This window comes from Columba livia, chromosome 1 (assembly GCF_036013475.1).
Source record: "Columba livia isolate bColLiv1 breed racing homer chromosome 1, bColLiv1.pat.W.v2, whole genome shotgun sequence".
NCBI classification, from domain to species: Eukaryota; Metazoa; Chordata; class Aves; order Columbiformes; family Columbidae; genus Columba; species Columba livia.
In genome coordinates this window covers 144,346,571-144,371,651 of record NC_088602.1, presented here as the reverse complement: position 1 = coordinate 144,371,651, position 25,081 = coordinate 144,346,571, and the positions used below count along the sequence as shown (strand labels likewise).

Genomic DNA, 25,081 nt, shown 5'->3' with positions numbered 1-25,081 from the left:
CAGGCTCCTTCTCCAATCATACTGCGAACATTTTGTTTTGACTGCAATACATTTCAAAGTTCTTGTCAACATTTTTCTGTGACTGGGTTTTTCCTTTTGTCCTCACACTCTGCTGTGTAGTGCATTAGAAAACTGATTCCTAGACTCCTAGCAAGAAACAATATGTTTAAATCCTTGTAATTCTGAATAGTGTTGCATAAGCATATGTCTTTATGGGCTTATCTTGACTCATGAACATAAATGGAAATCTGTGCCTTTCCTGCTAAGAGTGAAATCAAACCCCTGGTATGCCATACAGCTTTGTGGTAGAATAAAAACACTGGTCGAAAAGCTCCACAGAATTAATAATCAGTAGATGCCATTATGACCACACTGTCCAGTTTATTTTTGGACATTTTCACATTTCCTTGGTACTTCACTACTCCAACAATCTGTACTGGAAAAGCTCACTACCTCCTCCTGTGAGCATACTGAGTTCCCATTAAAAAACACTTTAATTGTCAGAATTTCCTCTGCTTTTTGCAATCAATTGCTTATTAATGCCAAATGCAGCCTTGCCTTATTGCTTAGTTTCCCTGTGGTGTTGTGTTCTGAAAACAAGAGGTGTCACAGCTGTGTGTTTCTTTCTTTAAATCAGAAATGCAAATTGTCCATTTGAAAGCAAACAGGACTCATTTCATAGATATTATTTGTACTTTTGCTGTAAGTGAAGTGGTTGCAGAAAGCATGAAGCACAAAACTACTGCAGTTCAGCTCAGCAGAGATACAAGAGGGTAATCTGCAGCCATTAAATAATAGACAAGAACGTTTCCCTGTTCGGCTGTTTCACTACTGGTAGGTGCAAGGAGCAGTCCTGTTGTAACACAAGAACAGGAGTGGGAGAACTTCATAGTCTAGATTTGAAGTAGCTCCAAAAAACCCAGGTGCTTTGATCTTAAATTTAGATGAACAATAGACTCCTCTTGTAGCACATTCTACCATCTCTCTTTTTTTTTTTTACAGATGAGTTGAAAGATTTTCTTTTCTCTTATATGTTAAAACTTGCCAAATTCATAGTATATGATGTCTACATTCGAATGGAGTGAGGAGCAGAAAGGCCCATAACTAGTCAGAAAAGTAAAATATTGCCCTCAGGGAGTTTCAGGGCTGTCCTTGTGCACTTGTCCTCCAAGAAGTCCGGCCTCATAAATATGCTAAACATGGGGAAGGAAATGAACTCCACCCAAAATGTAATGGCAATAGAAGTTTAGACATGCAGCAACCGAGGCACTAGCTCTCTAGTATTTTTGACTAATAAAAAAGTCCAGGAGGACCCGTGTTACTGCTACTTCTATCTGTGCTAATGAAAACTGTGCAGGTAAGCCTTCCTGAGTGCTCCTCACACCTGCAGCTGTAGTACTGGGATGGCCAGATAATCATGTTCAAACTCTACCGTAGATAAGCTGTAAAAAAACCTGCTTATGCAGAGGAAACTGTGAAGCTGACTGTATGGCATTTCCAGTTTGAGTCAAAACAGATAAATGAAAAACTCTCTTTTCCTTGAATTCTCTTGCATTTATGAGGATCTGAGTTAATACTTGTAAAAGTAAAATAGAATCCCCAAAATTGACGATTTCTGAGGTACCAACCTTCTTTCAAATTTTCAAACTTTATGCACATAAGATCCTCTAGTGAACATAGTCATTGTTGTGATCTGTCACTAAGTAAAACAGTGCAGCTGTATGGCTATTCCCCATGGGAACCTGCAGTGCTTTTGCTCTAGTAAGCCAAAGTCCTAATTACATAGCGCCTAGTGTCTGTTCTGAGTCACAGCATTTCACCAAGATAGCTAATTGTTCTGTTAATTATTAAGATGTTTCATTGCTGTCATGGCAACATATTTATCTTCCTTTGTTCTGCAGTGACAAAGGAATTAATGAGTGTGGTAATGAAGTACAAGGATGTCAGGCAACCAGGTTGTGAAAATGCTGCAAAGCTACCAATGTGTGCAACTCCAGGTTCTTCTACCCCTGCTGGCTCTCCTATCCCTCTGGCTGTTGTTATAACAGTCGTATAACAGACATGCCTTTGATAACTTAGAACATATGCATTTTGAGTGACAGTAAATCTGTATGTAATTTTCTATTATGATATAAAATTGCACTTACAAAATAATAACGATAGTACCAAGCTGATTTCTAACTCAGTAAGGCTGCCATATGTAAGATAAAAGAAAAAGATAGGATGCTGATTTATGACATTACTTGAAAATTATGAGGGGTGGCTCTGGTACAGCTTTCCTGGATGACATTAAAATAATCTTTTCAACCAAATCCAGGAATGGACATCGTCACTTGTGGTATTTAAACAGAACAGAGGCTGCTGTCTCCTCCCTGCAGTCACTAAGGTCAACAGACTGACTTGTTTTTCTTTAGCCTTAACATTCCTAAGCAACTCACTTTTTGCCCTTGTGCCTCTTGGGAACTGACTTACTCTTTGAAGAGCTGAACAAGCTCCTCTCTCTCGCACCTAATGCTAAAGAGCAAAAAGCAAGTCCTTTGAAAATACAGGTGAACATCTGAAGGAAGGAATATCATAGAAGAAACAAACTATATTACAGAATACTTTCAAAATTTATTGGGAAGTGTAGTTCTCAATAACACAGAGGAAAAAAAAATGTAAATGAACACAATTGACGCAGGACTTCTATCATAGCTTACTGGTTCATTGGGATCAAGGACTAAAGAGTTGGGTTTGTTGTGGTTTTTTTTTTGTTTGTTTGGTTTGTTTGTTTTTTTAACAAGCAGGTCTTTTCATATTATTGGGGACTATGAAAATTATATAGTTCTAATCAAGCAGAAATTCATCATTTCCCTACATATATCTCCATGTTAAATACACAGTCCACAAAAAGTGATCAGGCACATTTTATTATTGCTCTGAATAGTTTCTTAAAATCCTTATGCTTCAATTACAATAACTAAATATGATTTAATTCCTTTTATTAAGAGCTGATGGCTGCAAGAACCCATCACAGAAGTGATTACACCCTTTTCTTTGACCCAGCTCATGGGAGATCAGTGTAGAGGAGACAATCCAGACAGCAAATATTTCTCTTAAATCCTCTGTCAACTGAATACAGTTAAGAAACAGTGCATTTGGGTCACTCAGGACTTCTGAGTACAACAAAGCCATGTCAAAGACTGTACAAGAGAAAGCTATGCTACCTCTGTGACTGCTAATGGCTCTCCTTTATTTAGAGGTTCCCAATGAAGGACACCAGAGACAGTTTTTAGTCATTTCATGATCCAATATTCTGTGACACAAAGGAGGAGGACTAATCCAGAAAGCAGGTCTAAATGTCCAGCCTTCATCTCCTACATGACATTCTTGGCAGTAATAATTAATAAGGGCTGTGGAAAGAATAACTCACTTAAGGCTGGCACAGGTACAGAAAAAATGTATTAACAAACATAGAAAGGACCATTTCTGGGTAATTTTTAAGACACATCTAATTCTAAACATGTTTTGTAGCAACGGTACGGAGTTTTTCAGCAAACTGTAAAGGAAGGTGATGTTTCCAAACACCCAAATTGGATAAAGTGGGACAACCAGGGTTACTCAAAGCAAAGGAACTGTCCCTCTGAGGAGAGATTTAACACTGATAATCTAGAGAGAATAAAAAGAAAAAGCTCCCTTACAAAGTTACCAACATGAGCAGAAAGAGCAGAATTGATGGCAGGTTTTAATTTTGTAAAACTGCCCTTGGCTTCATGAATATTTTATATGCATTTGGATCACAGTCCAAATCACTCTAGAGGTCTGTGGAAATGCTTTCACAGCCTGAAGCAGCTCTGGATCATGTCCCTGGAACTTCTTTCTTCCCCTATAGTACCACAGGGAGTATTCAAGCCCATTTAGCAGCCAGCTATTTCTCCTGTCTGTTCAGCAAGTCAGACAGTCTGACTACCTACAGGTTTACCTGTACGTGATGGATAAAACTCCTCCAGTTAATATCCTATTAGGTAATAGCAAGTTGTGTAATATCCTTGTCATGCTAAGCTGTATCAATTTTAGTCCCTCTGTGTTTAGTGTAACAGCTACAATTTCCAAGTTGTCTTCCCAGGATTTTGGAACTGTTCCTCTGAGTGGCTTGGATACTGTGCTCCCTCTCTCAGCAGATGGATACAGTAGCTGGAGCCAGGCACAGCCAGGGCAATGTGGCTTAAATCCAGCTGTACAGTCTCATAATTCAGGGGATGGTTCAGCTGCTGAAGTCAGTTAGACCTCCCCTGGTTGTAGTGCTCTTGTTTTTGGGAGCCTCCTGTGGTTCCCTCTTGGCTGTTACACACTGTTGAAATATCTGGGAAAAAGCCCTTCAGCACTTGCCACCACCATCAGGGCACTGAGCTGGCAAAACACCGTCTTAGAGACTCACAGAGGGCAGCAAGGTATGTGCCCACTATATGTAAAGCATGTGTCCTCTCCAATCTTATGCCTTCAAGAATCATTATAAATGAGAGCTTTTTTGCCTTTTCCCTGCATGTGTTCATTTAGCAAACGTTTTATTGAGGAAAAGCTACTTCCTAAACAGTGTTTGTATTCTTACGTATGGCATTATGCAACACTTCAGATGCCTCCTTTAGCCTTCATTGTCCCACTCTTTGTTTATAAAACATTCCCCCAACCTTTTTTTTTTTTTTCTGATGTAGAAAGTGATCTTTACAATTCACTGTTTGTTTTCCATGCATTAAATTTGCTGACAGTATTTGAAGAAAACCTTGTTTGAAACTGTAAGTCACTGCACACATCTCACTACTTTTCAACATAAACCAGTACCTCAGACAAAATAAAAGACTGTCCTCCACTTTAATACAAAAGAAATCACTTCAGCAATACTACATGCTTGTAATTTATTTAAGGATTTATATAAAATCTGTACTACTTCAAGATCAGTCCATAAGGATCTGCATTCTTAGACTGGGATTTTAATTACTTTATAAGTGGCAAGCCACATCTTAAAGAAATGTGCCATCAACAACAAATCTGTCATTTATTTAGTGGAGAGGGAAACTCCCATCTGCAAAAGTAACTGCTGTGTCTGTTAAATATATCTCTGTGAAAAGCCAGACTTGCAGTACCTTAAAAAATAACACTGAAATGGATTTTCCTCTACACAAAACCTAAAATGGAACTGCTTGGAGAAGCAACATACGTATTTACAAAGTAGCAGGAGATACTGATTTGATGTTCATATGTTAAAATAATTATGTAACTGAAGGTACAGGGTATGTTTCAGAATATTCTGTTCAAATGACACTGAGACTTCACCTTCGCTTGACTGCTGTTTCACCCATAACTGCTAAGAAGTCAGTGAATAAACCAGGACCCTGGAAATTTTCAGCAGTGTTCTGGCTCTACCTATTCCCATAAAATGTGCCACAAGTGTGAGTACCCCTGGCTTACCTTGAGGACGATGTGGGCTCAGTGATCTGCCTCTGCATGCGTGCATGTCTGATCAGATGCTCTTTCAGTGCGTTCTGGACCTCTGCTGGTATATCAGGTGAAGTGTGGCTAATTTTCAATGCAGCTTCAAGTACCTTTGTTGTAGGTTTCCCATTTTCTTTAACTTCTTTTTTCTCACTGGTCTCAAAAACCTCCGTAGGAGCGCTGGAGTTGCTCTGAGGGACATTACTGGCATTGGAAGCGAGAGGTTTGCTTCTCCAGCAGGGCCAACACAGCTTCCAAAAGACAAAAAGGGAGACTACCAGCAAGGCGAGCCCACAGAAGCTGACGACTACTGCTAATAGACTGACTGAGATGTCTGTAAGGAATTAGAAACAAAGATCATCATGACAGATGAACATGGAGAGAAAAAAAAAAATGACACAGGTAAGAAGATAGAAGCATTTTGAACATTATCTTGTGTAGACCTTTAAAGTCCTATTTATTTTTTTCTTTTTTTTTCCTTCTAAATATCTAAGCCTATACCTTTTAAATGTTATCATTGTCTAATACCTGTTTCACAAATACTCCATATATTGTTATTCAGGCCAGGGGGCAGTGTCTGTACCACTAGGCATGCACTCAGTCAGACTTCTCAGGAAGCAAGGGACTACCCAAATGGTCCCAAATACACCCAGACATTGTTGTCAAAGGGTGTCCACTCAGGAACACATCTTGCTGAAAAAGCTAAACCACAATAACATTTTCTATAAGTGCACACGCAGACTGACCAGTTCTAAAATGCTAGGCTGACACAAATTTCTTCAGGACTTGCCAAACTTTTGTTTATGTGATAACTGCTTCAGAAACACGTTAAAACCTAATGTTTAAGTTACATAAATAGGGATAGGACATAGTCTGTCATAACTAAGAAATTTCTAGGGTTAAATCTTAAGCTCTGGACCAAGACTGTGTTAGGCAAAGCCAGCACATACACATCAGTATCTAAAATTCTGCTCTGAAAATGCAACTAGCTTCAGAGTATACTATACAATGCCCTGAGTTGTACAAAGATCATACTGTACACTTAGCTACCCCTGCTGCCCTGTATGTGACTTTTTCTGCCACAATTAGTTAGCATATCCAATAGCACTGCCAAAGATAGGAGAAGAGGTTTCATACCAACCAAATTCTGTGAACAGACTTGTATTTTAGGAGATGGTGGATCACCAGAAATGCCAGTTGAGCCCTAATTAGGAGTTTTATTCTATGTGACATGTTTCAGTTTGATTTTTCCAGTATCATGTAATATTATAAAATATAACTAAAAACATCCCTTTCCTTTTGAAAAGAGCCTTTTGTGTGCTTTAAAAGTATTCAATAAATTCTGTTTAAATATCCCTCAAGCAATGGTTACTGCTGCTTAGTACAACAAGTTTTGACAGTTTAACAGCTAATATTCTGTATCCATAGCTCCAGGCTACAGGCTACTAAACTGAACCAATGGAAAAGTGCAACAAGAGTTTGAGTGTATTTTTTCTAGAGGATCACAGGAAGAAAAATAGCCCTCTAGGTGTGTATTAGCTCCATGGAAGAGTATGTAGCTCACAGGTCCCTTTGAAAGATGAAGATTCCAGTAGAAAATTTGGGAGCACTTTCTTTGTTAATATATAATATCCAGATATCTCTCTCAGTAACAAACACTGAGCTTAAGGCCCATTCAACATGAAAATACATGAGAATTAGCAAAAGCAAATAGAAAATGTTCATAGACTGGAGATCTGATAGATACAGTTCTGCTCGATCTTACTTCATCTACATCCTGGCCAGTGTCATGGGCAACTGACAGAGAATGTGTTTCGTGATTTGAGTTTGACACAAGCTGCTGCCCTGCCTTGAACAGAAGTGTGCCTCCTTGACCTTTTCCTGACAGTCCTGAGAAAGGTGTCCTCCTTTTCTGCCAGTAGTTAAATAACAAAATGTAGCCCTTGGAATATGCATGTCAGCTTAATGAGAAATTCATATGGCAAATTCTGATTTAAGATGGTTCCATACAACAAATGGATGCATGATTGCATCTAATAACAATGTAACACAAGAAGCAAACAATGTATGCCCAGTAGGGGTTATTAGGCTATTTGGCTTAATCTACTCTTCACACTGATATTCTTCCTGAGCCCAGGATTTTTTATTTGGCTTGTGCATGTTCTTTAGCAGATTGTCTGAACTTGACAATAAGAGAAGACATTAACAGATGCTGAGTTTACAACTTGTTTCAATGGCTAATCACCTTGTTGCTCATTTGTATTTCTGATTTTTGTTTTTGTAGCTCTAATTTACAGTCATCACTTCTTTCATGATAGGCTTCGTAAGACATGCCTATGCAAAATACAAATAAACTAAACAGTTCCAGGAAACAAACCCAGGACTTGAAACTCAATTGCCTATATCAGTCCCTGGGATGGTTTTAAACTGGGCCAGTTCATACTCTTCCAGTGAATTTTAGGGAAAATATCAGGTACTAGAGCAGGTCAGTGATCATTCTTAATAGGCAGTCTCGTTGTGGCCCTTCTGTTTCAGCAGGTGACAGGCTTTAATAGCATGGAGAGAGGCTTTTACATGCCAGTTGGTCTCAGTGTCAGAGAATAGTCATAAGTGAATTTAATCTATTAATACTAAGGTATGTCCCACTGAAGAAACTTTTTTGGATAAATTGAACAAGCTGAATTTTCAATCAAGCTGGACAAAAATATTTTTCCATTCTCACAGCCTGACAAAATGTAGAACTCTTGAAAATGTTTGTGATCTACCAGAAATTTAAAAAAAAAAAAAAAAAAAAAAAAAAAAAGGAAATTCAGTTGTGAGGCATTTACAACATTATCAGCTCATTTTAGAGATGGTTGGCATAATTAGGTTACAATTTGAGAGGAAAGCTTTTAGAACTGAAAATTGTATTTTGTTTTTAATGTAGAAAATGTTGAAACAGGGTGTTTTTAACAACTTTGAAACTGCTAGAAACCTTTCAAAACCAGAAATATGAAACTTGATCCCTTCCAGCAGAGTTTCAATTTGATAAATAGATACTATTAGCTGAAAAACATCCCATCAAAGCATTTCTAGCTGATCTTATTATAAGTTTTTCACTGCAAGGCATTTTTCAAGCCTTCAGATAACTTGGTGTTTCTTTTCAATACCTACTCCTGTATTTCAACATTCACTAAGATCTTTTTTCTGTATTTCCATTAAACTATTTCAAATTCAAAATCAGACTCAAAATCTTTACAAAAAAGTATGTTTTATAGCCCTAAAAAAACCCACACATGAAACATTTGAAGTCTCAAGAGCAAAAATGTAGAAGCTAAATCAACAAACAGTTGTACAAATTATAGTCTTCATTTTTGCTATTTTACTAATAAATTAAACAACCTCATATATTGCACTTCAAAATACAACAAACACTTAAACAGAAACATGAAGTAATTGTAGTTGCCAGGAATTTGATTTAAAAAATAGTTCATTAAAAAAAAGTTAATACTACTTACTGCCATAATTGCTAAAAAGCAATTAGTATGCCATACAAGTTGACATAAAAAGCATATTGCTTCATTTCCTCACTTCTGACAGTCACTCAACTGAGAAATTGCATGAGATTTGCTGTTATGTGAAGACTGCAATCATCTGCAGAAGAGCAGTCAAACCGAACTTCGCAGATGCTTTGCATGTTAGACTGGATATCTCTTTTATTACTTTTTTATAGGAAATTTGGCTTAAGAATACAAAACACTGACAGTTGTGCAGACTAGGATTTTCTTCACTTCTCTGTCAAGGAAACTTGGTTGGGAAGGAAAATGGGTACTGAAAGATGGATGTGTCATCAGACCCAGGTTTCACTGTACAGATGTAAGTATTATTTAAAGATGCAGAACTGGTAACAAATTGAAAGACTGCCTGAGTTTTTAGAGGCAAAAGGAGATACACTCACTCTGCTGGGATTTTAATTGCCAACATTGTAAACAATGTTCTCACTCGTCTCTGGTACAAAGGGAGAGAAAAATAATCTTGAACTACAAGCAGTTGTTTGACAACTCTTTTTCTGAACTGATAATGGTAGCTTGTCTTCAATGCTATGTTTCCACAAACAGGACATCTTCCTGATTATTAATCTGGACATGTAGCATTATGCTTTTGCCATTCCTGTTCACATGATGGGTAAACTCAGGAATATGAAGAAAATCTTCTTTATCAAACACCCTCTTCTGATCAGTGGAAAAATCTTCCACTGACTACAAAGGAGTTACCATTTAATTCCTGGTGATATTCCTTCACTGACCTTTGTCTTTAATATCATTTTCATAGTCTTGATAAAATATCATAACTGAAAGAATGTATCCTGTTTCCTCATGATTTTCTGTTTAAAACTACTCTTTGAAGATACAAGATTTTGGGCAATTTTGGACAAGTCATGTCTAGTTGGGAAGTTTGTGAATTCCACCTACCTGAAAATCTTATCCCTGAATTTTTTACATAAATCCTCAGAAATGTTACCACCATAAGAGACCCTTTGACAGCCAGTCTTTCATATTTGGCAAGTACTTCAGAAACTTCCCCCCATTTTTTTTCCTGGATGCTGGGCAATGTTTTAAGCAATGGTTTCTGTACTATGACTTCCAACAATTTGTTGCTTGAAACTTGCATTAGAAAAGTTCTGCACATGAATCCATTCACAAACATGCACATTGGCAGACTTCCATTTCCAAACCAAATTAAGTTCAGTTACATTTTAGTCAGTCCCCTGAGACCATATGCCCCTTGATACTTAACTTTGGAAAGACATAGTCCACAAATCCATAATCTTGAATGGAGAAAGAGACCAGATACTGCCATGATGTAGCTGTACTGCCCATGTGTATAAGGGGCAGGCACATGTCTGATGTGGACCATGCTAAAGAGAATGTACTCTTGCCAGAAAAGGAACAAGGGGAAAGGAATGCTTAGGAAAAAAGGGTTATATTCCATTTCAACCCACCTCTTGGTCTCTATCTGATCTTGATTCTCTTAAACATTTAAAGTATGTCTCTCTAACTTTTTTTCAGACATATTTTTTCTTTAACTTTTAATTTATTCTCTTGTTGATCAGCCATAAGGAACTTCACCCATTGCAACCACTCTAGAGGGACCTCTTGTCAGCTCAATCAGATAAATTAATACATCTCTGATTTTCTAGGATGTGGAGGGAAGCAGCAGGTCTATCAATTATAAAAGGTCTGAGTGTGATAAATTCCCCTTGTCCCCATGTGTATGAACTGGTTGGTCCAACCCATCATTTCTGCTGTTCAGCTTTCCTTGGGGAAATTTAAAGAACACAAAAAGTCACCAGTGCTCATTTTTCTTCAGCATTAGCAGGTCTTCCACTACTACCTTTGTCTCAACCAAATCCTTTAAGATGGGGATATAATGTTTTAGTGTGCCTCAGAAAGCAACAGGTGCAGAGTCTTGTATTCTCTCTCATAACGTGAACCTGTCAAAACACCTGACTCAAATTTCATATGGCAAAAATAGCCTTTCACTTAGAAGCCTATGTGTGATCTCCTCTCCTGTTCTCATGGAGAAATATACTTTGAAGATCTTCTTCAACTCTTTTGACTATAGCCCAATTGTGAATGTGTTCCCTCCTATGCTATTAATTCAGTCTGATGTCTGAATTTGTTCGAAACAGCCATCTACTGGCTGGTATATCACTTTTAGTGGTAAGAGAGCTTTATGTTAGCATGTTTCTTGAGAGTCAGGGGATCAAATGAAGCCAGGTATCACTGTGATTTACAACATGATTACAGAATATAAAATTGTTCATCTCTTGTCAAAACTATTTTATTTAAGTTATATTATTTATTAATGCATCTGATAATCTATATCTGACCAACCACAAATGGAATGCCCTCTTTTGCCATTTCAAACTCCAGGTACAGGACTTTAGCTTATGTGATGTACAGCACATGCCAGGTATTTCCCAAAAGCTTATCAGTCTTCTTCTAGACCACATAACCTCCTGTTATCTAGAAATCTGAAGGAATTTGCGACAACAGCTCTGTATTCATGAGTCTCAGTACATTATTTATGTGCTGTATGTAGCTAAAGGAGCTCATAACTTTTGCCTGACTGGGCCATCGTGTTTCGTGTGCAGTGTAGGAAGCAAAAGATGTTGCACTGAACATTGGCCTCTCCTCTTTAACACACCACATATAAATTATTTGGCTCCACTTCCAAGGTTTTTTCTGGCCTACCCACTTTCCTACTTGTCAGCTCTCACTTAATTTCAATAGGAGGTAACTCCCATCTCTGCTCAACCCATGTCTGCCCGCCTTGCCTTCCATTAAACAAATAGCTTTGGGCTTGGTCCCATGCTGCTCTCACACTTGTGAGGATGTCTCTGCTGAATTAGGTGCATTTCTTGTTTTCACAGTTTGTTAACACTGGCTTTGCAAAGCATATTTTTCAGTAACCCATTACTTTCCCCCCCAAAAGAACCCTGTATTTCTCTCTGGTAATAACTTTGTTCTGACCAGGTGACGAGCTATATCATAAATAATTCAATAAGTCTGTGAACTGTTCAGATGTTTATTATTTAATTTCCATCATGTTTCTCTGTAACAGAACGTTCAATTGTTTCACACAATAGTTACTTTCTCATGAAGAAAAATGTTCCCTTCTTGTATGACAGTCCTACACTGATGTCTTCACATTCCTTCAAGCCATTTCTGGTCCCCTTCATGCTTGCTTTGGCACAGTTGAGAAGAACTTTCAAGCATATGGCTGGGTAAATCTGTCCTTTCTCCTTCCTAAATGTATCCAAGCAGTGTAAGTATACCTACAGCTTATGCTCTGTGCACATGTGTGTGTTTGTTTAAAGGAACCAAGGCTAAATGTAAACTATCAGTTGCCATCAGGAGGTTGAGAGCTGTCGGGGAAGCAGCTGACAGTCAATGGGAGACTAATGTCAACTACAGCAGGAGGACCCACGACATTACTCTTTAGGGAACAATGAGAGACTGTATTACAGAATGGCCATGTACTGGATGCTCCAGCATTTTCTTACTCCCTCTGTACTTCTGTAGTAAACTGTCAATGAGGGGTAGGGTTACAAACTTGCTAGGTTAAACTTTTATGGTAATAAAATGAGTAAAATATTTAGATTAATAAAAAACAGTCCTGTAGAAGCTGAAGCCCTTTGTATGGTCAACTTTAAATAATTCATTGTCTGACAAGCAAAAAGAGAACATTACTCTCTAGAACTCTCTTGTCACTCTAGAGGGCTGAAATATGCCCTCCTGGCAGGAACGCAACTGAGTTCCCAGCTCTGTTATAAACATCAGTTCCCCATGAGAACTGATAATGAGATAGTGAAGTTCTGCAGGACCAACAGGCCTCAAAAAAAACCAAAGATAGCTGAAAGTGCCCACCAGCTGAAAGTGCAGGGGACATACAAAGAATTTTAAGTATGTGTCCCTAGAGCGGGATGCTGAAGCTTCTCTCATTACATTATGCAATTGGCTTAACCTTCGGAAATACTCCCAACTGGGACTTTGATGTGCTTGGTTCCATTGAAAATGAGGAGGGATGATTAACTGCCAAAATGAACTAGAGTCCTTTATTAATCAGATAACCTCAACCAAAATACAGGTATAACCAAGCTGCACAGATGAATTTTGGACACTTCTAGAAAATAATTTACTTGGATTAGAGATAAATTTTGTTAGGTGCAACATTGCCCATTGAGCTCCCATTAATTTTCCACCTGAACTCATCCTATTATTTGACAAATATCTTAATCATTCTGCTCAAATCTACTAGAAATAAAGAAGGTGTAAAACAAACAAACAAACAAACAAAACAGTTGCACAACTAATTCAGCATTTTGTCAAAAAAAAAAGTTAAACCCTTCAGAAGAAAGCTCACATAGTCACATAACTATATAAAGGTGCCATAAATGTAAACAGCTTCCTAATTTTTTCTCTTGAGCATTCTGCTGAGATGAGAGAATTAATAGTCCTTGTAATTACCAGGGCAGAAAATATAACAGCAGATGTCGTATCTTCACTAACTGTCTAAAGCTCTTAGAAATTTACAAAACAATTTATCTCACTAAGATTCTTTGCTGTGAGTTCCATAGATTAATTTTCCACTACACTAAGTATGATTACCCCTTCTTGACCCAAGCAGTGAGTGTTAATTGAGGGTCTTAAGGTGGTGGTGGTGTCACTGAGAGGAAACTACTGAAGAATCAGGCATTTATTTGTTGTTATCCTGCTTGTCCATAATTAATGTCCAAATAATGTTCTCTGAGAACAAGAGGAATCAAACACATGGAGGTTATTTTTTATTGTTAGCAGCAAACCTGAATAGCTCTTCTTTCTGCTTTGTTGCTTCATTTTGTTGTACTCTGCCTTACCAAACCCATAGTAATAATTTTTTTTGTCCTGGTCGTGTTTCTGGCTCTCTCTTCTTTGTGTTTGATTCTTTAATGCCTGTTATTCTTCTTTGTCATACCTAGACAACTACACTATCAAAAAAAAAATCAGTACCCAGCCTTTCTGCTTGCCAATAAACCTTCTTGGGTCACCAGGTTAATATTGTCTCATATTTTGCTTTGAGTCTGTGATTGGGTGGTGCATCTTTTGTCTCAAGTAGCTGATTCCTGTGAGGAGCCTGGCTGCTTTTCACGGTCTAGCTGAACAGAAAGCAATTGTCACACCCACCAACATAACCATATCACAACAGATCTAGCTGCCTTTTTTAATGTTTTCAACTTCCAAAGCTTGTTTTTATTCTATTATTTTATTTTATATCTATTATTTTATTAAACAGAAAAGGTCTACTTTCCTTTTCATCATATATTCTTTTACTTCATGAAGTGTTTCTTGCACTGTTCTTTGCTTTCCAAATATGAGTCTCCTCATCTCTTAGACTTCTTTTCTCCAATGAAATCCCATTACTGATTTTTACTTATGCTACCTTTGTGACACTTTTAGGCATGTTCTTTTTGAGATGTGGAAAACTGAATAAACCCACCATTTGAAGAGAGAACATGCTATCCCTATATGGCCAACTATTATTTTCTGTCTTCTTTATACTACCTCCTGGACTATTTACTTTTTGGACTTTCATGGAATTTTTACCTGTGATTCTATAACATAATGACATGCAATAATAAAGCATTATTCTGTAATAAACCTCTCACAATCTTCTATCTTCTCCACGTCTTCCAGAAGTCCTCCTCACAACTCAGGTATCTTCTTACTCTTACTATAGTAGTTCCTTCTCCATACACTTCAGTGCTTGTTGCAGGAGCTAATTCCCAATACACTGCTATAGCTGAAGCCCCACTGACCAAGTAACTGAACTGGTTCCACGATGGCGTGTCACCCACTGTGGGCATATGCTGGGAAAGTGCTTCCCGCATCATCATTTGGGAGATACAGCAAAACCGATAGGACTAAATTAGCCATTCCTCCTCTCTACATTACAGCTGCAGTCACACGACACTAGAACTGTGCAGAATTTACTCAGCCACAGAAGGATATCGTGACATGATAAGGACTCTAACACCAAATGCTACCACCCTATTTATGAGATGCAGATGTTTCAAGAAAATATAAACTTTTATGGCTTCCCACTCAGAATGATGATGGAGAACACTTAATGTTTCTACGTTTAATTAATAGGAACTGTGGATGTTCAGCACTGTGGACAACTTTAACTTTATCCATAGTGATGATAATGAACTCTTTGTGCATTTAAAGAGCAGAAGAGATGGGATGCTTCACCTTTCAATGACCACATTTGTCTCAGCATAGACACTGTTTACAATCTTACAGTTCATAAAATTCATGTGACTGATATTTATGTCTTGTCTATCCAAGTGTTCACATATTAAAAGGTTGTTAGTTATCAAGAACGACAGTGTATCTGCTCCTTGTCTGGAACCAGAAAGTGTTAATATATGCTCACTGGCAGTGTTATTAATGTTTAATTTGTGTGCCAATAAAGTTGACACTGATCATCTAACAGTAGTTTCCTTTTACGGAGGAAGAGGTGAGATTTAGGAACTCAGCTGAGATGTGGGACCCAGTGGTTGAAGCCCCTGGTCTGTTAATGATCAGGTTTTTTCTAATCCAACATTTGCAAATTAATGAGGGTTTACAAACGAAAAAATGGGAAGATGGTTGACTTTGAAGAAATGTCTGAAAAGAAGATCCTGTTACTGTACACAGTGCAATATCAAGGCAAATGTTGAAATTTCAGACTTCACAAACAGCAAACCTTGATTTACCTCGTGGGAGATTTTTGCATCCTTCACATCCCACCTGTTAATATATCCACTTTGTTTTTATATGACACCTAATACTGGCTCCCTGTACAGTACTCTCTAAAAGTCATATAGAGAAACTATTATTTTCAGAGCCAAATTTCCCAGGCTTTTAAAGATGTTTTTATGTTCATGCAACCTTCTACAATTCGAACCAAAAGAACTAACACAGTGTGCGACAGGAATACGCTCGGTAGTTTGCATTACAAAGCACAACTCCAGGATCCGTGCTGGTGGAAGTACTCTAGGACCCCCGGCCATCCCTGAACCCTGCTGCCCCAGTTGCGGGGCTGGCGGGGTAAGGGGCCCCCGTAGCAGACCGAGCCCCACTGGGCCGGGCCGGGCTGGGGTGGGCAGAGTTGCCCCACTCAGCCCACGCTGCTGCTCCTGGACGCACCCGCCTCAAGTGCAAAGCTCTGGGAGAACCGTGAAGGTACCAGAGTCTGAAAGAAGAATCGCTGCTCTTTCAGACAACAGTTATTTGCTCTGAGGTGCTACAAATATCCTGGAATTTCTAGTAAAATCTGTGAGCAGTAAGAGAACAACAACAACAACAAAAGTAACAGCTGCGGTGGTGGCAGCTGGAGCACATGCTGAGGACCTGCTGCTTTTCATGACTTGGTGTTAATTTATTTAATTTGCACTGTACGCTTGTCATTTGCTGACCACAATGCAAGCTGTCTATTTGCATTTATGGACAGACAGGTTACCAATCCATTCTGGAAGAAATTAAGCACAGACCTTGGACTAATTTTCTAGCCCTGTCCTAAAAACAAATACCATGGAAAGCAACGGGTCCAGAGTGTATTACACAGAGTAACGCAACAGGGCAGAGCCAATCCCTGAAGATCCTGCCAATCCAGAAATTGGTGACCAAATATACCACCGTTAGGAAGCCAAATCATGGTTTGGATCCCGACAATTTTTTCTGCCTTCGGAATATTTAAATTAACCCGAATTCCCTCCCCCCTCTCTCCCCCTCAGTTCTGGACGAGTGCTGGACCGGACCAGAGGGCTGCCCTGACTCCACAGGTTCCCACCGGCTGTCAGAAGGCTCTCCTGCCGTCCTCAGCGATTAACAGAGAGGATGTAAAATATCTCAAGCCCCGCTCAGAAAGGGCCACGGGGGCTCTGTCAAGTTTCATCGCACGGATACTCTAAGCCATGGCTTGGCTGTGCCCCGAGCCCGGGCTGCGCCCCGAGCTGTGGCGACATCTGCCCGTCCTCCCCTCCGCCGGCCCCACCGCCCCCCGCAGGGTCGCCAGGCCGCCTCGCCCACCGCTCCCCGCCGCACCTCCCCACAAGGCGCCGCCAGCCCTGTGCTCGGGGCCGCCAGCGCCACACGCCAAACACAGAACGACGGCTGGGGAGAAGAGAGTAACCAGGCGCAAACCATGCGCGGCGCGCCCGTCGCACGGAAATGCTGCCCACCCGTGACAAGAGCAGCAAGCGCAGCCCTCTCCGCCGCTCCCCGCACACACGGCCCCACAAACACATGCAACTGAATGGGTCTGAGCTTTGCATAAAGGGAAACTCCCACCGCGGGGAAAACAGTGCTGAAGCGCAGCTGCGGGAGGCAAACGAGCGAGCTGCGAGGGGCAAGGGGCCGCCTCTGGCGGCGCGGCTCCAGCCGACGGCGGGGATCGCACGTCGGAGGCGACTTCTCTCCCCTCGGAGCCTCTCAGTGCTCCCCGTCCACCCGCCTGCACCCCTGCCCGAGGCCCCACGTCTCCCCCTTCGCCTCCAGGGCGATGGTCCCCACCCCAGCCTTGGGGATCAACCCGTGGCGGCGGCTCAGCGGTCCCGGGGCTTCCCTCGCTGCTTCCCGGTCGCGGGAGTATTCGCGGGCTCCGAAAGGGAGACGATTTTAAAGCGAGCTGTGTGCCTGCCGTCCCCCCCCTCCGCCCCCTCCGCACGCACGGAAAGCAAAGGAAAAAGTTGCGCTCTTCGGCCGCCCACGCCGGCGCTGTCCGCCCCACGGTGGCGGCAGGACGAGCGCGGCAGCGGCCGGGACCGGGACCGGGGGCGGCAGGGCCGGTACGGGTACCTGTGCCACCAATGCCCTGACGGGCGGTCTCCAGGGGGAAGATGCCGGCGCACTTCTCCCTTTCCACCTGTCCGCCCAGGCATAGCTCCGAGATGATCTGTAGCGCTTTGTGGCAGAGGCTGCCCACGCCGTCCTCCGCGGAGAAACTCATCTTCTGTCCCGGCCGCCCGCTAAGCCATGCCCGGCGCGGGACGGCTCCGCACCCGATCCGCGCAGCCTCCCGCGGGGAGCGGAGCGGGGCGGAGCGGCGGCGGCGGGAGCGGAGCGGCGGGCGCGGCGCGAGTGAACCCGCGCTCTCATCCGAAGAAGTAGTGAAGGGGGGGAAGGGAGAGACAAAAAAAAGGGGGGGGGGAGAGGAAAAAAATACAAAGCGGGGGGGGGGGATAAGCATCCACTTAGCAACGCCTTTTGTGCCTAGCGGGCTTCGGTAGGCGGCTCGGCCAATGGCAGCCCAGCGCAGGGGGGCAGGTAGCGGGAGGGCTTCTCGCATCCCCCGGGGAAACTTTTCCTTCCCCCGCCCCACGGCCGGGCGAGGGGCGGCGGCGGTCGGGACGGCTCCTGGGGAGACGGGCGGGCGGCGGCCTTGGTCAGGGGCTGCGCAGCGACGAGCGGAGCGGTGCGGGTGTTGCACTGGTGCCGGCGGGCCGAGTCCTGCCCCATTCCCATGCCAGGACCCCCGATAGCAGCGGCGCGCTCCGTGCGGAGCTTTTCGGTCGCTCGTCGTGTCGGCAGAACGAAGCAGAGGTTAGACCCCAACACTCTGATCGTTTTCCCCGAAACGCTGTTTCTTAGGTGACCTGGGCAGTTAATGGTCAATACAGTCTACCGGGCAACGTCAGATAACTTCATTAACCAAATCACCATCTCCACTACACTTTTCAGCAGTAGAGTTATGGAATAGTTGACTTTGGCTATTTCTCTAACTTGTAAGGGAGTTAGACTAGCCCTAGGGTTGTCCGGTCTATTTCCTCAACAAGTTCTGTAAAATTGTCGGGTTTTCTTGTTTGTTTGTTTGTTTGTTTTATAGATATAAAAGTTCCAGGTACTGGGTGTACTTGCAAATACTTCTAAAAATCGGTACAGCATATGCTGCTGGTGGTTGTTTCAGTTATTGGCTGCGCAGCGGAACAAGACTTAAGTTGTTAATTTGTTCATATACTTACTGAAATTCTGATACATTTTTATATTTGTGAAGCAAAATGTTTCTACTTAGGTGGCATATGTATGTCTTTCAATACTTAATTCTAATTAGGCATAGCTGAAAGGAAGTCTGCTAGCCATTTGCTAAACGGCACTGCCTGTAATCTGCTGCTAGGGTGTTTTGGTTTCATAAGCATGAGAAGTTAACTTGTGCACTGCTGTGCTTTTTGCTTGTTTCTTTTGTTTTTCTTTTTTCCTCCAGATTTTGAATTTTTTATCTGTTACCTAAAGATTAATCACTTTTGAAAAAAATGCAAATTTAACATTTGAAAACTTTATAGCCATCAATAACTGTAAATTATGAAATAATACAGAAATGTTTATTCCAGTTTTGATTCTGAAATTCTGTACTTTATATAGTATAGCTACTCATAAAAAACACAAGCTGATATTTCTAAAAATCAGCCTTTTGGCATTTTCAAGGCTCACGTGTTTATACATATGAAGTCATACACATGTATGTTTCAAAATCTTAGGAAAGGAATAGACTGTTGTATACAAACTGTAACATCAACAGAAATTCTGTTCCATAAAGCTTTTTCACAGACACAGCAGACATTTTCAGAAGTATCAGATGCTACTAAAGAAATCATTCCCCATTCAATGCATTTCCTGAGACTAGCATTGTCAAAACTCTGTGTTATTTCTGCAAAATGTTCTGACAAATCCTAGAATGTTTAGACTATAACTAGTCAGGGCATAGAACTGTGTAGTACTATTTGAAGACTCATTTCACCCTCATAGGGACCTAAATCTCTACAATTATCTCATGAAAATAGGCTTGTGAGCAATGATAAGGTATGTACATATTTTCATTACAGTGAAGGCAACTGATGCCTACTTCCAGACTTCAAAATATGAACATATTTACTGTTCATGTGACATTTACAGTTCTGTTCCCAAAATTCTGTCATGCACCACCAACTAATAATTAAGCAGTCTGTTTATCTTTGAGACATATTCAGAGCTCCAGCAGAAGCTAACAGGAGATGCATTTACAGACGAATGAAGGAAGGGTCTTAAACAGAGATTGGTTTTAATGAAGTAAGCACTGCATTTAAAGGCTGAGACCCAAGCTCTTAACATTTTTAAACCCTTCTACAGAATATTGTTGTGCCCTTGAATATATCATGCAGTACATGAGTGAAATATTTTGTCTCTGAAGTTACTAGCAGTTTTGACCTTGATTGTAATAGAGTCAAAATTTCACATATAGATTGCCACCCTACTTGTTTACTTATGTTTACTTATGTAGTGAGACTTTGGTACATTCTTATATCCTTCACCTTTGCACACAAGATCTTCCTTTCAGTGAAGATTGTACCACCTTATTAGTATTACCATTGATAGTATTGATAAGTAAATAGATACAGAAAATCACAAACAGATATACTCTACATTAGTAATTTTAAAAAACAAAACAAATCAAAACAAAGACTGAGATGTTCAGGTAGATGTCTGTAGACAGGTACCCAACTGATACCTCTCTTAGCTGTTCTAGTACTTCTAAAAATGCTTTCAGGTATATGGAAAATACCAGTCACAATAAGTAGTATCACTGTTTATCATATGGATCACCATCTAAATCCTGTTATTCAGTAAGCAGCGTGGATATAAACTTTAATTCATCAACAGAATAGTTTTTATCAGCCTAAGTACTATGAGATGAGTTTCACTAGGAGACGAAAGATTCTTCTGGTGAGGTATGCTGACAGTTTTGTCATAAACCAGATTCAGACATATCTTTTGTTGTTGGGGTCAAGTTATTGATAAAAAAAATTCTTAACTTTTGTATTAAGGAGTTTAGTCCAAAATGTGAATTCAGACTAGGAGTCATGGCATTTTCTCCAATGTGTTCTTTTAGTGGAAAACTACTTTTTCTGCATGTGAAAGGATATAAAAGCTTGTTTTCTAGCTTCAGCTCCCACTGTTTGGATTTTCAATAGCCTGGTAGTTTTAAAATGAATATGCAGTTGCACTGTGTGCCTTTGTATCCACAAAGACCATTTCCCCCTTGGAAGTGCTCTCAGGCTGTCTCACCACATGTGATTTGCTAGGACACAGTGGACTCATGCCTCATGGTTTTCAGCTTTTGGGATCACACCAGACCTTATCCACTCTTGCTGTGATGACTGCTGGTCATTACTGAGTCCATACTGGCTTGACCACTTTAGGTCAATTGCTGTTGACTAAGGAGGAAATGTCATTTTTTTTTCACATTAATTGAATGTATTCACATCCTCCTGTTGTCTGTGCAATATCCAACCAGTGATTAAGGTACTATGCTTTGGACTGGAAAAATGTGGGAAAAATAACCGATTTTGTAAGATGTATCCTTTAACAAATACTGTGTTCGGATTTTTGAAGTTTAGTGGGTAGCCTAAAGGCAGATAAGGTTCATATGTCTTTCAGAGTTAAGCTGCAGTACTGTGTGTAAAGCCACAAATTATACAGTGCAAATGAGTGAAGGTCCAGTAATTTGCAAAGGAAGAATGGATTGGTCTAGTGAGTATCAAGTCAAAAGTGGTCTCTCTGCTGCAGGTGATAAGCAGATGTAAGAATAGCCATGGTAATGGTATACTCCACAGTTCATAGCTTTTGATCACTTTCTGAAGTGAATTTCTGTCTGAAATTCCACTAGAGTGGCTGTGTACAATAACAAAGACATCTGCAACAAAGGTAGTCCCCAACTGCATTTGTAGCCATGCTTCCAAGCAGAGGCTGGCTCTGAGGGCACTGCTGAGCACAGCTAAATGGAGGCTTTGTATGATGGATATAGCCAGGGAGAACCATGATCTGCTCCTGCCTTTTGCAGTCACTGTGCTGCTTGTACATCATGCCTCTTCACTTTTTTTGTATAAGGACTCAGTCTGTATTTTTAACAAGATGGCACCTGGGTCTTAGTCAGAACCTCCAGGTATTTCTGTATGTTTGTACCTCAGCTGAGAGTTTGACTTTGGTCCGTTGATTTAGTATTAATCAAAACCAAAAAGACAACAAAGTTGGGGGGAAATAAACATTTCAGCATTCAACTTTTAAGAAGCTACGAGAAAAAAAAAAGAAAGTGAAAACAGTGGTTACAAATACAGTTTTTGTTTGTAACAAGGTTGCGAATGTATTTTTTCTCTTGATAGAATTTCCTTAACTTTTAAATCCCTTTCAAACAGCAAAATAAACCCTTATACATTAAAGATTGCTTTACTCCAACAGCATGTTTTTAACCCTCTAATTTTGATTAAGAAGTGCCTTTCACTCCCAACATTAAAATTAAAAAAAAGAAAAAAAAAAAAGAGGAGCTGTCTGACAGGCATTATTACAGTTATACAGCAAACCAGGAGACAATCAAAGTGGAACATTCCTAATGTGCAAATTAGAGAGGAAGGGTGCCATCAACTGTGTAAAGGTGCCCATAATAATAGATCGAAACATTATGTTACCTGGATATGGGGATACTGTGGTTCTTTGCATCCTAATTGAATGAAGATGAGATCATTTTGGTCCGAATTAAGCTGCTGCTCATGAAATGAGACAATAGCATAGGAATCCAATGCATGAAATCATACTCTTCCTTCTTGTGACATGAAAAGGTAACTGCTTGGCATCATCAGAGCAAATATTGAACAGGTTGGGAGAGAGCTTCCAGCTTTTTGAATATTCAGAACTGCCTCACTGGAAAAGGACCAAAGCCTTGTGGCTACAGCCGTGAAGGGCTATGGTGTGCATTCCTATTTTCTGACAGTCTTCAGGCTGTCCTTATGACTTTGAGAGAGACCTTTAATTTCTCTAAGTCACAAAATGTAACGTGAGGACAGTAACTCTCTCTGGTGTCCTTTATATTTCTTGTCTAAGTAAGATTTGACCACTTATGAACAGGAACCTTATCATAGTTTTAGAAGTAATTAAAGAAAAGTTAATATTTCCTTTATTTTCCTTATCATTCTTCTCAATGTGCTCTTCTCACTTCCATACTATCTCAGTATCTATGCGTACATATCTGCATTTTCCGACTTCTACTGCACTATGAACAAAAAACATAATCATACAGAGAGCCCCCCAACATTTGGTCCAAACAAATGCTTTCTCAATTTTCAGAAATGCTGAACAACCATTGCATTTTTTTTTTCCCTAATTTGATGTAGTTGATACTAAAGACTATAAATTTGAGCAAAGGGAGCCCTACAGAACCTGCACAGACTCCTGAAGAAACTTTTGAGAAGCGGCAGTTTTGTGGAAAAGTTTTCTATTTTAAAAAAGATGTATGGTATGGAATAATTTATGCAGATTTAAGATGTTATAATTCCTCGAGAATAATTGGTTAGGGATAAAGGGCAAAGTGATTACTATTCTATTTTATTTCAAATCATGCTTAGTACGTGGTACACGAGATGGGGAAGTTTTTGGTGTCTCAGAGTCCTGAATCCACTGCGAGTTGTTTGCTTTTCAGCTACTAGCTGTTAATTAAATAAAATACTTTTTCTTTTCTTTCTTTTTTATTTTTCCTTTTTTTTTTTTTCTTCCCACTGCAAAGTCATAAACACGTACTATGGTCTTTTCTGTGGGTATTTGAGCAAATGCAACAATTAACTGGGAAGCCAGTAGATGCTGAGAGCTCATCCTGGCCACTTCAGGGAATGACTGTGTGGTTTGGCATGCCATTTGTCCCCTATGAAGATTTTAGGTCTTCCTACCCAATTACGTGCAAAGGACCTGTGAACGTTCATTGATTAGTGACCACAAAATGAACAAGTATGTTGATGCCAGAGTGCGGGAAGGGCAGATAGCTCACTGAGGGCCATGGAGCTGGGAGCGATCGTGGTTCCCTGTGTGGGTGGCAGCAGGGTAGACCCTGGCAGCCAGGGCCCACCCCAGCCCCCATCCAGTAGCAGGGCAGCTGGAGGGCACCAGCAGCAGCCACAGCCCTGGACATACGGGACCTCCTTGGGGACAGGGGTGGGCTGAGGCTGGGCCAGGACATGGGCCTGACTTGGCAAGGCCCATAGTGAAGCAGGGCAGGGCTGTGGGAAGGTGGAGGCTGGTCCTGCTGCAGTGTCCCTGACGGCCCCAGGGACTGAAATGGAGTCCTGGGATGTGGGCAGGGTGAGGTGAACTCCAGAGCATGGGTAGGGGTGGTCTGGCCTGGCAGTGCCCTCAGGGCGCTTACACTGGGTACATAAGAGGTCATAGTTGTTATGAGAAAGAAGTAGAGGGTGCTTAGAAAACCTCATCAGACTAATCTTCAGTTCTAAACAGGGTGGGTTGAAGATGTGGTGCACTGCGAGGAGGTGGCTCCCGGCTGGCAACAGACAGTGGAGCAAGGTAGCAGTGTCTCCTGTTGTATGATGGCTAATTGCATGTTGGAAGAGGTGAGAAGAACCAACTGGAGAGAATGTATTTTTGAGGGTAATAAGCCTTTTATATCTGCCATCTCTCATTTGAAGGGCTTTCTTGTCTCCACTCTGTGACAGCTGACTGTATCACCTGCATCACACAGCCTCTCATTTTTTTTTCTCATTTTTCACCTACTTTTTGAAACAGAGGAAAGGTAAGGTCACAGAGATGCAACGTGTTTGAGTGTGTGTGACATGGTGCCTTAAAAGGACACATTTTATTGAATGGTAGAATGTTAATAACCTCTGTTGCCTTTTTTCCCTCCTATTACCTTCCTTTCTTTCTCTTAGTTTCACTTACTAAGGAATGAGGTTGTGACTGGCATTAGAAAGGTTTCTTCAGCTGTAGATAAGAAGTCATGCTGAAATAACCTTGTGATTTGCGAAGTAGGTGGATGTGAAGAATTCAGAATAATAGAAATTTTTTTTTTTCTTTTTTTTTTTTTTATTCCTCAGCAGACTTTTCAAAATTTTTCCTCTAAGTCAGCTTCTTCAAAATGGACTACCTCTGGTGATACAAGCCAACCATAAGTCTTGATGAAATAAGGTATGCTTTGCTACTGGAATGGTTCAGTGCAGCCAGATTTTACTGATAAATCTGAGCTATTCATCTGCGTCTATTGAATTTGTGTCTCTGTGTGCCTTCTGGTGAGATGGCAT

The 25,081-nt window shown here is 40.7% G+C and overlaps 1 protein-coding gene and 1 long non-coding RNA gene across 7 annotated transcripts in view; one reads left to right on the top strand and one right to left on the bottom strand.

Annotated features, from left to right (window-relative positions):
* Positions 1-18,145, bottom strand: part of SYT10 (synaptotagmin 10) — a 47,565-nt gene extending 29,420 nt beyond the window's left edge. For both annotated transcript variants that reach the window (XM_065034722.1, XM_065034733.1), the window contains exons 1-2: positions 17,835-18,145; positions 5,446-5,803 (exon numbers count right to left, since the gene is read on the bottom strand). In XM_065034722.1, coding sequence (XP_064890794.1) covers positions 5,446-5,803; positions 17,835-17,985 — 509 coding nt within the window. In that variant the 5' untranslated portion in view covers positions 17,986-18,145. The remainder of the gene's footprint in view (positions 1-5,445; positions 5,804-17,834) is intronic.
* An 81-nt stretch (positions 18,146-18,226) lies between these two features.
* Positions 18,227-25,081, top strand: part of LOC110359264 (uncharacterized) — a 41,939-nt gene continuing 35,084 nt past the window's right edge. The window contains exons 1-2 of one of the 5 annotated variants that reach the window (XR_010467030.1): positions 18,227-18,578; positions 24,878-24,968. This is a non-coding gene — a long non-coding RNA (uncharacterized LOC110359264). The remainder of the gene's footprint in view (positions 18,579-24,877; positions 24,969-25,081) is intronic. The other 4 variants (XR_010467028.1, XR_010467031.1, XR_010467029.1 and 1 more) reach the window with 4 other exon arrangements.